At 45.0% G+C, this 14,069-nt stretch overlaps 1 protein-coding gene across 6 annotated transcripts in view; it reads left to right on the forward strand.

Annotated features, from left to right (window-relative positions):
- sema4d (sema domain, immunoglobulin domain (Ig), transmembrane domain (TM) and short cytoplasmic domain, (semaphorin) 4D) overlaps positions 1–14,069 on the forward strand; it is an 87,302-nt gene that overhangs the window by 15,484 nt on the left and 57,749 nt on the right. For 3 of the 6 annotated variants that reach the window (XM_066645690.1, XM_066645687.1, XM_066645689.1), the window contains exon 2: positions 11,916–12,021. Coding sequence is in view for 3 of the 6 variants with exons in the window: in XM_066645687.1 (XP_066501784.1) it covers positions 11,984–12,021 (38 nt within the window). In the remaining 3 variants the exon portion in view is untranslated. Of the gene's footprint in view, positions 1–1,784; positions 2,169–8,395; positions 8,427–11,915; positions 12,022–14,069 lie in introns of those variants that run through there. The other 3 variants (XM_066645688.1, XM_066645691.1, XM_066645693.1) reach the window with 3 other exon arrangements.

Genomic DNA, 14,069 nt, shown 5'->3' on the forward strand with positions numbered 1-14,069 from the left:
TTGGACAGTTGCAGAAATGAGCGATGTGTGTGTGTTGGATGGAGGGTGTGTGTGTGTTGGGTGGAGGGGTGTGCGTGTGTGTGAAATCCCTCTGGACTGTTGATGGTTGACAAACCCCTGAAGCTCTTCCTCTTTCTGAAGCTCATTAATAATCTCCTGAATAGACCTCTTTAAAATATCACTACATTTAGATCATCATTTGAAAACATTAAGAAATATAGGGACAGCCACTTGAGCACCAATGAGGTCAGGTTCTGATATTTAAAGATTAGTTCTGCATCACAAGCGCCACTCCAACTCATCCCGAAGATACAGGACGGAGCTCCATAGAACACAGCTCCACTGCTCCGCAGCCCGGTGGTGGTGGTGGTGGAGTCTACTGGCGCTTTTCCATTGCATTGCAACTCTTTGTAATTGTAATTCTTTGTTACAGCACTGTATTGAAATCACTGTGGAGGGGGAGGGATGGAATTAGCTTCCTACCCGCCTCCAAATGACACAGTGCAGTTTCTGCAGTGCTGAGCCCAGTGTAGCAATGACTGACACACTGTTCCCCTTATTACAAGACAGTGAAGCATCACAGCAATTTTGAAGCTGTAATTTTAAGGTAAAAAAATTACGCAGTGTTCCTTTAAGGAAGTGTCCTTTATTGTTACCTTTTCAGTTTAGAACGTACTGTTTGAATATGTGTGTGTGTATGTACATTTAAATAGCATTTGCAATATGTAGCAATGCCGTTCAGCCCTAAAGGAAAGTGGTGATTAAATCTTGTACTTAAAAGCAGATTTGTGATTTTTCTCCTGCTGCTGCCACACTGAGGAGGTCCGAGAACCTTTGTGAAGCGTGGAGCTAATTTACAGCAGACAGCTGGGGCAGCAGACCCCCTCCACTCACCGTGGAGCCCACCATGACCCCATAAACAATAGCACACCCTTGCCACAAATAATCTCACAAGGGAGGAATGCTGCTGTTAGTGTTTACTTATGTTTACTTCTGTGGGTCTGTGTAGACGCCTCGGGAGTTAATTTTATTAACTTTCTGTTCAATGTATACAACAATGTACAGTCTTAAAGTGGCCATGCCTCTGTGCTGTCTTGCGTTCTAGCTGCCGATATCTAATAGCTACCAACTGACAACACACAGCTGGAGCTCAAATAAACAAACATTCACCACTGTCCTCTATAGGTACAGTCACCAAACCTCAAATAAACTAACAGTACTCACTGCTGCCCTCTAATGGTGCTAGGAGCAAAGTTTACTCACTGCTGCCTTTTAAAAGTGAAGGCAAACACTACTCATTGTCAGCCGCTGATTTTATTAGATCATAATATGGATTTCTAGTCATATGGCAGCTGTGTGTGTGTGTGTGTCTCTCTCTCTCTCTCTGTCTCTCTCACGACCAGCTGAGCTGACTGCTATTGTTTAAAGCTGTCACAGTGACAGGACCGCTCTCTCCACTGAACCTTCTCTCTCTCTCTGTGTGTGTGTGTGTGTGTGTGTGTGTGTGTGTGTGAGGAAGAGAGACAGAGAAGAGCGCTTGCTCTCTCTACTCTGCTGCCGATCCTTCTTAAATATTTAATTGTGGTGTTGCTTCGAGAGAGAGAGAGAAAGCGCAAGAGGGGTGCGTGAGACAAAGTGACAGTGACCGTAGGGGGAGTGAAAGGAAGCGGCGGATTTTAAGGAGCCTTTTTTGTCTCCCCTTTTTTGTCGCGATTTGCTGCTGTTCTCCGCAGGCATGCCTTTTCTGTAGGGCTTTACCTCCACAAACCAGAGGGGGAGGGAGCCGTGTCTTATCCCTGCCACAAGCTCGAGCCGCTGGTCCTGCCTTGCTACAGAGCCGTGGAGATTAATAGATCTCCTGTGATCCACGTCTCAGGACGAGATGCCTGTTCAGCGCAGGTCATTGTTGATGTAGCACTTTAACATAGGACTTTTTACACCAGACGCTCCTCAGACATGTGGGTCCAGCCCCCTAAAGAGCATCCCAGAGGGAGATAGTGATGGGACAACCTTCCTGACAGCATGAGGAAGAACCACTGAGTGGAACCAAGACTCAGAAGTGAGGGTTAAACCAAAACAAACTCCAGACAGGAAAAAAAAATCAACCAGCGCTTTGCAGCTTTCTTATTTCTTCTGTCTGGTGGAGTCTCTCCCTCCGGAGTTGTGTGGTGAGTAAGAGTCAGGTGTTTTCATATGAATGTTGTTGTAATTAAAGCAGCTTTATTACAGAAATGATATAGACAGCACAGTTTTGGGTGCGTGGATGAGAGCTGCGTCATTAAGCTGATCCACAGGGCTTGTAGCGGGAGTTGTTGTTGTTATTGTTGTTGCTGTGTCTTTGCACGTTGCTATACACTCTTGTCCTCTGTAATTCTCCTAGGAGGAGCTGGAGAAAGGTGCTGCACTCCTCTCTCTCTCTCTCTCTCTCTCTCTCTCTCTCTCCTCATGGGCATCTGTGGAGCATTTGAGAGCGCTTTAAAGGAATAGTTTGGCCGGAAATCAAAGTTGCACCTCGTTTTCTCTTTATTCCAGATGGCTTGGCTCAGTGAAAGTATGTCTGGCCTCCTGCATGGCTTCGTGAAGCTGCGCGGTTTTACTTCATGTGCAGAAATGTGGACGCAAGCTAACTCTGGGATTGTTGGGGAATGTAGAGGGTTGTGTGGCACTAGTCCACTTTTGCTGTGGGTATGTTGGAAGTTTGTTGCTGTGAGGATTTGATGGTGTGTTTGAGGGAGAGAGCTACAATCTTCTTCTGTCAGAATATAGAGAAGCAGATGAGACTCCAGCCTTACTAACAATGGTCAACACAGAGAGGACCCCCCACCCCCAAATATAAAATTGCTCATGGACTCCATGGAAATGTAGCCCCATCCGGTATCCTAGTGTCTCCACGTCTGTTTGGGTTTACAGTCACAGTTCATGGTTGAATGAGTGATGCATGGGGCAGGTTCAACGTTAGCCTTGGAGCTCCACTGCAGGAGTGAAGAAGCAAACATCAGACCCCAGACTTGGCAGGTCGACTCTGTGTGGGGTTGAGGCAGCTACGCTGCAAATTTGACTTACTTATTAATGTTCTACAGCACCGTTAAACTCCAGCTCTGTGTAGTTTACCTGTGTTTTTCTGTTTACTGTTTGTTTATTAGCGCTCTGCTGCTGCCGGGGGCTGTATACGAGCGGTCTCTGCCTGTTGTAAGGGAGGTTTGTGCTGGAGAAGGCAACTCTTGCCTCTGAGAGATCAAAGCTTGTTTTTGCATGACTTTTTGAGCGCTATTGGGCGACTTCAAAGCTCCAGACGCTCGTGCCTGCCAGCGATGCCGCTACACACACACATACACACACACACACACACACACACAGAGCCAGCCTTTTGTCTCCAGTGTGACTCTGTTAAATGATACTCCTGTACATCGTACGATGCTGACATAAGTGCTGCTCTGTGCTGTAATCCTCCTTATGAAGATAGAGGTGTGTGTGGGTGGGAGAGCGTGGGGTGGGCTTTTATTCCTCGGTTTCTGTCTGCTATGGAATGTCAGGTGGTGTTTTTCACAAATTGCTTCTGTGGTTCTGAATGAGGGGGGTTTTCTCTTTGGAGCCTGTGTGGAGTCGTCTGTGTGTGTGTCTTTGTAGCTTCAGCACAGGATTCAACTTAAAGGGCCTATATAACACACTTTTTTAAACCAAAATATTAGAGTTACTGTGCTTTTAAAACCTATGTATGTAAATGAACTGTGTCTTATTCAGGCGGAAACACTCCTTATAACTTCAGCTACGCTACTGTGTGCTCAGTAGGCAGAGGCAGGTATAATATGTATGAAAAATGACATCACAAAACCAGTTTTTAAATCTAATTGGGTGCTGGATGAGTGTTTGAAGATGGTAATGTTTACATACTGCATCAAACTCTTAATTAAAAAGAACAGGAGAAAATAGGATTTTTCATGATATGGGCCCTTTAAATGGTCTCTGCTTTTATGCCGTGGATTCAGAGCATGGTTATTTAACTTAATAGTCAGCACAAAAGTGATTTGCGGAGCTCCAGGGGCCTGTTCTGAAAGATGTTAAGCAGTAGTCTGCCTGAGATTTAATGTCTGAATTAAAGCTGATCAGGTTTTCTTGGAATGCTGCTCCTCAGGAACGTCGTACCCACATTTGGAGAGTTTTTTGTTTTTCCACGCTATCGACCGTACGGATTTTTCAAAAATGAAGCCAGTGACCGCCTCGTGGCAAACCCACAGAACAGGGAAATCTACATGTTTATCATTTTCCACTTCAGCCCTGTCGTGACGGCTGAGGGGCAGTTGACACGCTCCTTTACGGCCTCTGTGCAATGTGGAAGACGTTTGCAGCGATGCAGGGATCTCTAAACAGTTCAGGAGAAATAGTACTTTTATACTCAGAGGTTATAGATTAATGCAGCTCAGGGGACGTGTGTTATAAGGCTGTACGTAACCCCATCACTGAGGAGAGATGAAAACACACAGATAAAGAGCTAGAAAACCTTTAAATATGAATGAATACACTGTGGCTGTGGTGAGGTGTAGTCTCTGAGTATTCAGCTGTTCGGATTAGGGTTGGGTATCTTTAAATGAGGGAGGTGTTTCAAAGTGTGTGTGGGTCAAATTTCTGTTCTGTTCATTAAGCACAAGGCCAGAGTTCGTTCATGCGCATTGAAGAGAGCCGCAGGGAGGGGGCGCTGTGTGAGCTCACTGATTGGTGATGTCCAGTAGCCCACCGCAGTCTTGAGTTTAGCGCCGAGTTTGGGTTCAAAGAGAGAGGAACGAAGTTGAAAAGAGTCACTCGACTTTGCTCACAGCTTTGAGGCTTTATCTCGAAATGTTTGATTTGAGCTTCCGTTTGTTGGAAAATCCTCTGGTGCATTGCCCTTTAAAAGTGTGAATGGCGTTATAATGCCGTTAATGTTATCTTTGGGACAATATATCGGACACACAAAATGGCTACCGTGACTCGTTCTGTAGTGCACTGTGGTCCTGGAGGAACGGTTGTTGTTGTTTTTTTTCTTCTTCTCCCCCTGTGTACTGGTTTATAGCTGAAATGTTGATAAAGCCTGTAATATAGTGAGAGCACATGTGCATACACACAGGTTTTTCCGTAATACGAGCAGGCAGCTCTTTTCATCGCAAAAGTATTTGTTTACATCCGACTCTCTCTGCTGCCCACACGTCTTTATCCAGTTTCTGAGTAGCAGTGAGAACCAGTTCAACAAACGCAGTTGATTTGGTGGAAAAGGTCTAGCAGTGAGCCACTAAAACAGGGGGAGTTCTGTCTTAATGTGAGCCAGTGTAAAGAAGGGTGTTCATTTTGAAGTGTTCTTGTCTTTTGGGAACACCATTCACTGTTGTTTACTGGACTTTGTCATGTTATCAGTTTTAGTCACCGGCACCGTTTTCCAGAACCTTGTATACACTGCTTTACCGTGATACTCCCCAAGGCCCGGCCCAAAGCCCCTCACAAAGACTCTCCAACCTTGTGCCATGGTGATAGTGCTATTTATTTACAGCTGAACTGTACCAGAACACACCTTCATTTAATTTCCTGTTGAAAATGTAGAAAACAAGAAAACCCAACTTCTGAGTTCTTGTTCTGGAAGCTTTAATGAAGGCTGGTTATGATTTTAGTTAAACAGAAAACAACATCATTACACTCTGCCAAGTTCCTTCTCTCTCTCTCTCCCACACACTGCTCAGGTTTCCATTGTTTCCTCATTGAGGGGCATGGCCAATATGCATCGGTACGCTGTGATCTCTCCCCAGATGACTTTGCTTATGCTCTCTCATTTGCTTGATTGATGTATTTACTTTTTTTAATCAAGAAATGTCATGGTTTGAATTGTTTACATTCCTCTTTGTGTTTCTTTTTGGCAGCATTTAACTGCACAGTCGAGAGTTATATAAACAGACTCTGGTTTTCGTGAATGTAACTTCCTCAAGGTTCGCTCACTGCTGATGCAGCTGTGCAGTTGCTCATTTACATCAGCCACAGGGCAAACCGTGTAAGGCGTGGGCTCTAAGGGCACAAAGCTTTGGCCTGTGGATCTGTAGAACAGGGTTTCCTGACATGATGGAGCGCCCATGGGATGAGCTGGAGTGGTGATTACGATCCAGCACTAATCATCCAGCCTCTATTAATAACGCTTTCATGAACCTTCTTAGGAACAGTTCGGTGTTTTTCCACCAACGTTAACTGGTTTGCGAACCAGCAGATTTCGTTCCCTGCTGTATCCAAAGAAGACAGGTTCTTGAAACATGATGGCGTCCATTGGCTGCATCAAGATAAAGAAGCTGCAGAAAGAGCACAGAGCCTCAGACAAATGGTTGTCACACAGTGGAACTGGACAGGTCATGGTCATTGTTATGAGAAAAGAAAAGAAAAGAGGCTGGGGCTTGTGTGTTATAGTAATGCTGGAACTGAGCAACCTCACAGCGCCCCCTCCGCACCGATGACACATCCATGGTTCCCATCAACCTGGTGCAAACACAGAGGGAGCTGCTTCACTGGAGAGGACCACCGTTCCAAGAATCCTGAAAGGAACCAGTTGAAGAACCAGAGAGATCTCTCAGTGGAAAAGGGCTGTAAAGCTCTAAAGTCAACTGGCTGCCAGCAGACGCTCACAGCAAGGTTCCAGCAACCGGTCTAAAGTGTTTCCAGAAGAGTCATGGCTGTCACTGCAGCGCAGGAGAGCAAACTCCCAGTTAATACCCTTCAATCCAGAAGTAATATAGGAAGAGCAGGTGCCCACAAACCACAGCCACTATTTAGTGCCCTATAAATGTTTTACGCCGTCACTGGGTTTGAGGTCCCCACTCAGAGCTGAGTTAGCTGTTGGTTTTTGCTGGATCAGTCGAGTTGAAGCCCTGGCTGATGGCCAGAGGAAATTGAGCCTCCCTGCAGTGTTTTAGTGATAACGTGCAAGCTTTCTGCACTCTGCCGAGAGCGTTCAGAGCTTCACTGTGGGTGTGGTTGCTGCTGCTGCTTCTTTCAGGAACGTGGCTGTATTCCCAGTGACAGCCATAATAACTATATATAGTGAGTGTTTACAATAACTGTATAGAGAAGGGTCATTTCAGTGGGCTACGTCTGTGTAGGTTTTAGGTCCTGCACAATATGGTACAATCACAAACACTGTGGCATTATGATGCTATCGCCATCTGCCTTGAAGTGGGCCGTTGTTTAAGGTCGTCTTGCCTTACACTTCCCACAAGAGTTTACGTTTTATTTACATGCCTTTACATTTCAAATCCCCCACAGAAGCTCATCTCTAGCTGTGAGTTCAGTGTTTCCTGTCCCTTTTTTCCAAGGGAACACAGTTGTGGGGGAAATATTGTGTTACAGAAATATCAGTAACATGCTATCTACTTTGGTCAAAACACCACAAGGGTCAAACACCACGGCAGTCTTTTCCCACTGTCTGAACAGCCGTTTTTAGGGCCTGTTTCTTTAAATGAGAATGAGCCGCACACAGTTCACACTGAGAGGAAAGAAGTGTTTTTTAGCTCTTTTTTCTACTTGTTTCTGCTCGGTTTTTCACAATTTCAGCCCGTGTTTGCTCAAGGGTCCAGCGCTGTGATTGGACAGACTCAGAAGAGGGGGCGGGGTGATTCTTAAGTCTCTGCTCTTGACGTCAGAAATGGAGCAGCATAAGAATGTCTCGTTTTAGCTTGTGTTTTCTGACTTGGAAAGCGCACAGAAAACTGGCTGGGGGGGGCGGGGGTCTTGTTTCACAGTGTGTGGGTTGGTGGGCGTCAGATTCCCATGTTAATGTGAACATGCACATGTTCACATTAAACTTCACACTGAAACTTTAATGGTGTTTTTTTTTTTTTTTTTGTAAACACACGTCCCATTTAAACGGCCATATTCTGGATAGAATTAAAATCTGCAGCCGTGTCCCCAAATATTTTACCTTTTTCTTCTCACACTCAGGAATCGCTTACATGTTCAGTGATGACATCATACCGATACTTGGCCACGCCCCACAGCTGGTTCATTAGGAACCTGCTGAAACCTGAGCAGTGTGGGATCAGATCAGAGAGAGAATGGACACTTAGCACAGCTTACGGATGGTGTTTTATATTTAAAGTGCTGTTAGACGACTAGGAAACGTTTCCTTTGAAAGCGCACACAATATTGTGCAAGCGTTAGCCTTTATTCCAGCTTTCACTCTTTTCATTAGACCCACGTTTATTTTGTATTGGAAGGTTGCAGGGATTAGTTTTCATTGGTCTAAAGGTTAAAGCCTTAGAAAAGGAGCTGGATTGTGAGAGGAAGAATATCCAACTAACTTCTGACACATGGGGCAATGTTAAGGTCTGGTTTCTCTGGGTGATCTGCCAAATTTTTCTGAGAAACACCAGCAGCTTCTTGTTTGATTTATACACGTTCGTCCTTTTGCGTGTATCCTTTCATCAGTAAGTGCTTCTTGGTAGAGTTCTAACATTTAAAATATTTCTTAATCTAATTCTTCTAATATTTCTTAAAAATCTGTTTTTGGAAAGTGTTCTGTTTAATTTTCTAATCTAATCAGAAATATGTCACGGTAAATGATATATCAATCTGTCTCGGTCCGGTATGCTAGACTTTCTCTCTCGGCTCCTGGCAGAGCAAAGGCATCTGGAGTTTTTTAGACAACGGATTCCAAACTTTAAAAAAAAAAGCACAACCCAAATTAGAGAGACCGCTAACTGCATTACCGCAAGTGCTACATAACTCCACAACTCGAGTTACACGAGTTTCTGTGGTAATTCAAACGGTGAATTTACGCTTCAACCACGTCTAGTTGTTTTTTTCCACTCAAACATGTGGAGCTTTCGAATGTGAACAAACCAGTGAGAACTGCATTTTTCCACCATCATAAACACCCCTTTACTGAAAAGTCTGTGACCTGCTTTGGTCAAAACACCACAGGGATCAACCCCACAGCAGTGTTCTCCCCCTGTGTAAACAGCCCCTGTTCAGAACGCCCGCTTTCAGCGCCTGTTCCTTTAAATGATAACGAGCCGCTCGCTGTTCACCCCGAGCGCACAGCAGTGAGGAGCGAGGAGCAGAAGCTCTGGTTTTTAGCCGTTTTCACTCTGTTCTCTTTCTTCTCCATTTATACTCAGTGCTCTTATAGCTCCGCGCTCGATGTGTCAGTTTTGCTGAGTTTAACCTCATATTTGCACTCTCTCATAAACGCGGATCCAGCGCTGTGATTGGACAGACTCAGACGAAGGGGCGGGGCCATCCTAAAGTCTCTGCACTTGACGTCAGAAGCGGAGCAGAATCAGAACGGCTCATTTTATCCAGTGTTTTCAGACTTGGGCAGCACACAGAAACCTGACTGGGGTCTTGTTTCACAGTGTGTGGGTTGGTAGGCTCCAGATTCACACATTGTGCCTATTCAGTGAACAAGTGCTGTTTATAATTCCTCTTAATGGCTATATTTACTGTATTCTGTCTTACACTCTGGGAGCTCAGTGCTGTACAGTGATAAAAGTATTATTGTGTGTGTGTGTATGTGTGTGTGTTCGGTAGCACTAGGTGGAGTGGATATTTTGACCTCTAATGAGTTGCATTCAGAAAGCAGCTGTCAGATGACGGGGTTCCTCCCCAGAGAACTCCTGTCAAACCAAAGGTCTGCGGTAGAGGAGACTGTGTCCCCAATCACACTCTCAGCACTCCCCTGTTCACCCTCCTAGGAGATCCGTCAACAGCCGGCAGAGCGGTGAACTGTGCCATTTGAGTCTACATTATCTATGTCCAGAAGTTTCCAGACCCCACTGTGAATCGAGGATTCCGTCGTTATCAGGTGCATGAAGGAAGGTGGTGTATGAAGTGCACTACAGTGGTAATGAGAGTGTGCTGGCTCAGCAGGAAGCCCTCTGCATGTCCTGCATATCTTTGTCAGGGTTAATATGATCAGCAGCCCATAAATCCAGTTACTGCCTGGATTAGATCGGGAGGCTAAAGCTGAACAACACGCGAGAGCAGCTGGACGCTGAGTGATGACCACACAACCTCAGCTCAGGCCACATCTGGACCTCGGGAGCATTTGTCCTGTGATGCATGTGGTGATTATAAGGAAGACGAAATGATAAATGGTTTATGTTTCTGTTATTCCCTGCTTTGGTGAAGCCAGTCTGACTCTGTTATGAACTCATTGGCCGGTGTGTTGACGTGCTGTGTAATCTATTAAGCTAATAACACGTTGCTATTTTAATCTGTAATGCGGAGATAAGCGCGGGAGCTTAAGCCAGGCTCTGCTGATGCACTGGGACACATGTGGCTATAGGATGGATGAGAGCAGGATATAAAGCAGCAGGCTTTTATCGCTGCCTGCAGAATCTCTTAATAGTGCAGCTGTGCTGGACAGCTTTTAGTCAGAGTGGTACAGCAGTTGTGGGGCTAAATCCTACATAGATCCTAAAGAGAAAGTAACTGTCGAATGTGCAGTGAAGCTAAACAGTGTGATATTCCTTAAAGGGAATTAAAATTCTCCCCATTTGTCAAGTGAACTGGTTCAGTTCTGTGACCTGCATTGGTCAAAATCCCACGAGCCCCACAGCAGTGTTCTCCCCCTGTGTAAAAAGCCCTGTTCAGAACGCCCGCTTTCAGCACCTGTTCCTTTAAATGATAATGAGCCGCTCGCTGTTCACCCCGCCCCCGAGCGCACAGCAGTGAGGAGCGAGGAGCAGAAGGTTTTAAGCCGTTTTCGCTCTGTTCTCATTTTCTCTTTTATTTCTTTGTGTCTGCTCTTACACAAACACGGGTCCAGCGCTGTGATTGGACAGATTCAAATGAGGGGGCGGGGCAATTCCAAAGTCTCAGCACATGACGTCAAAATGAAGCAGAATCAGAACGACTCGTTTCATCCAATGTTTTTAGACTAAGACGGCGCATGGAATAATGTCTAGGTGGCCTTGTTTCGCGGTGTGCGTGTTGGTTGGCTCCGTGTAGTCAGATGAATGTGATTTTTTTCATGTCTCCTTTAAATGCTCAGGTTCTGTCAGAGGATACAAATCTTGGTTCAAAAGAATCGTGTGTAAGTTTGCTGGTGCTTGCGTATAATAAATGGAACACTGCATGTACTGGGTGTTGACCCTTGGTTCTTATCAACTTTCCCACGTCTAACCACTCTGAATGTCTTGGGTACATTTTAAAGGTTAATTTCTCAATTGAATTTCGAGGTAAAAATGTACACTCACTTTACATTTCGGTCCCTGTAGTTATTGATTTAAAAACCCTGGGATGTACCAAGCCTGGGATTGTAAGGGGTTAAGTGATGCTACACTTCATTATGAACGCAAGCCCCTCTCCACAGCCCCCGCCAGTCGTGATGTCAGTCATACAGCCCGAGCTAAATTCAATATGTCACCAGCCTTTACAAAAAGCCCAAAATATTCTTTCAATTTGTCACATGCCCTAGATGTAAATGTTCCTCGCTTCATTCTGGCAGCATTCCTCAACCTTCCCGATTTATTCTCCCGGCCTCCGCGGTCGCCATGACAACCCAGTCCCCCATGAAGCCGGTCCCCTCCCCGTCTCACCATGGTTTGGCTAACAGAGTGAGTAGGTCAGGCTTGGGCTGTGTGGCTGTGCCTTAGCCGTGGGGTTTGCTTCTGAGCGTCTCTTCCGTCTGCTTGTTTGTTGTAGGATAAGGGATGTAGTCGGAATAAAGGTGCGTTATGATGGGAATTTTTCTACCGTGTGTCTTTTGTTGGATTGCAAAGTGACCTTTACTAATTGGTGTGTGCCTTATTGGTGATTTATTGGTGTCACAAGGAGAAATGTATCAGAAATCTTTGTGAATGTGTTTATAGATTTGTGCCTCACTGGTTGTGTTTTATTTGCTGTAAAGAAGCTCTGTCTGCTTTATCCCTGTTGGCTCCACTTCTAAACACACTGTCTTCCCTCCTCAGATCTGTGTGAAGCCTCCTGCCCCTCCTCAGCTGTCTAGGACGTGGAAAACCCAGTGGGATTTATTTTAATGAATCAATATTCGCCTCTCGACGCCATGACGTACAAGTAAGTAGTCGTTTGCTGTTTCCCCAGTAAAGAATCTCCCCTGTGTTTTGGTGCATGACCTCAGCGCATGGCATCATGGCTCGCAGGCCTGCAATTACGTCCTCCCTGAGCTCGGGCAGATATTACAGTCACAGGAAAGTTCTCTGCAGTCCTCAGCGCAGATTATAAAGGCTGCTTCTGTTAGGGCCCAGTGCGGTGCGAGGCATTTGCATGAAGGCTGATTTGCATGCTGCTCCGGATGAGCTGTGTTTGCTGATCTCCGTTAGAAACTGGACTTCTTTTATTTATTTATTTTTAAGTCGTCAGCTATTCAAATCTCTCCACCTCTGGTCCAGAACTGGTCTGAGGACAGTTTGAGCAGGAACTGTGCCCCCAGTGTGTTTTCTCTGAAGCTGGCTGGCTTTTTCTCTTGTTCTCTGGCTTAGCAGAGCTGCTTGGATGAGAGCTGAAGCTTGTTTTCCTCCTTTTTTTCTTTTTTTCCTTCCCTCCATCACTCTGGGAGCTGCAGCGCTTCACAAAGACAATGAGGGGAATGTAGGACACTGAGGAGAGCAAATCGCTGTTCGTCAGCTGAGGGGTGCAGCCACAGGGAGGGAGCGAGGCACATGTTTACAGTATTCGATATATATATGAATACCCTTCACTGGAGCGTTTGGATTAGCTGCTGCATAGTGAGACATTTTTACTGTTAAAGGTCTTTTTGCACAAGGTTGCCTTTATTTTAATTTACAGTTGGATCATTAGGAACAGGTTCTTATTTGCAGTGAGAGGCTGGTACAAGGCAAAGCCTCTTGAAAATCACAGCAACACAAGACCTATACAAAGCATCAAAGAAAGTGAGCGACAAGAAAGGGACGGAGAACAAATACAAAACAAAGCACTAAACCGCAGTTCGGATTAGTCTTTCCTGTGGACCTGGGGTAAAGTAATTATTACCGCAGTATCCCATTTCAGGAAGCATTCCAGAGTCTTTTACCTGCTGTAAAATGAGCAGTGAATAACCCCAGGTTATATTAATCCAGCGAGAATAGAAATGTGGGGGACTATTCCGTCATGTCCGGTGTCATACTCATCTCAGGAATGGAGGAGCTAGAAAGGGTGTATCAGACGAGTAGTTCAAATACTTCAGGTCCTCAATAATGCACTACACTCAAATCCACAAGACGAGCTAAAGCATTACACCAACTTCAAGCTGCTGTTGGTAAGTTTTGTATGCATTAGAGGACTAGATACATGTTAGAAATCTGATTCGTTAACTTGCTGCCATTGAGTGGAACAATGGTGACTGTCAAAACTCCAGTAGCACTGCTGTGTCTGATCCACACTGTGTGATGGCAGTGTGTGAATTGAGTAGATGCTCACATCTCTGATATTTACACTAAGAGTTTTTTTTTTTCAGGTGCGAATTCAACATAAATATTACTGACGTTCGTTATTAAATGACATTACCCCAGCTCCCTGCGTATCTTAGGGGCTAAAACATTAACAAAAACTGAAATGGCATCAGTGAAAATCAATCTCACAACAGTTGCGATAACATTTAAAATGTCTGTAATAGAGTTTTTAATAACTCAGTTAGGGACTTCTTAATCAAATCTTTAAGTTTAACTCCAGACTTTGGCTGCAGCTGAAACAAAGACGAACCGAATTCTGTTTTAATTACTTTCAGCCGATGGGGCTTCAGTACAAAGATGCATGGGTGGCAGCAGCAAGTAGTGTTGTCACAATACCAAAATTATGACGTTCGATGTGATACCTGCCTCAATATCTCGATACCGATACTGAAATGACACCATGGCAAAAAGCTAAAACATCAGGAAAAGTAATATACTTTCTTTACAAGCTGAGGACGGTCGCCAAATTCTTTGGTATTCGCTTGTGTGACACCAGACGTGACGTTTCACCATTTCTGGGTCCAATCGCGCCTTCGGTCCTGTGTCTTACGTTCGTGAGAATTGTTTACAATTTGAATAAGATGGAACGCCTCAATCAATTGTGATCTCAGTTCAGGAGTTCAGAAAGGAGTTCAGAAAAAGTTCAGGAGCTAT

The sequence above is a fragment of the Hoplias malabaricus genome, chromosome 15 (assembly GCF_029633855.1).
Source record: "Hoplias malabaricus isolate fHopMal1 chromosome 15, fHopMal1.hap1, whole genome shotgun sequence".
Taxonomy (NCBI): domain Eukaryota; kingdom Metazoa; phylum Chordata; class Actinopteri; order Characiformes; family Erythrinidae; genus Hoplias; species Hoplias malabaricus.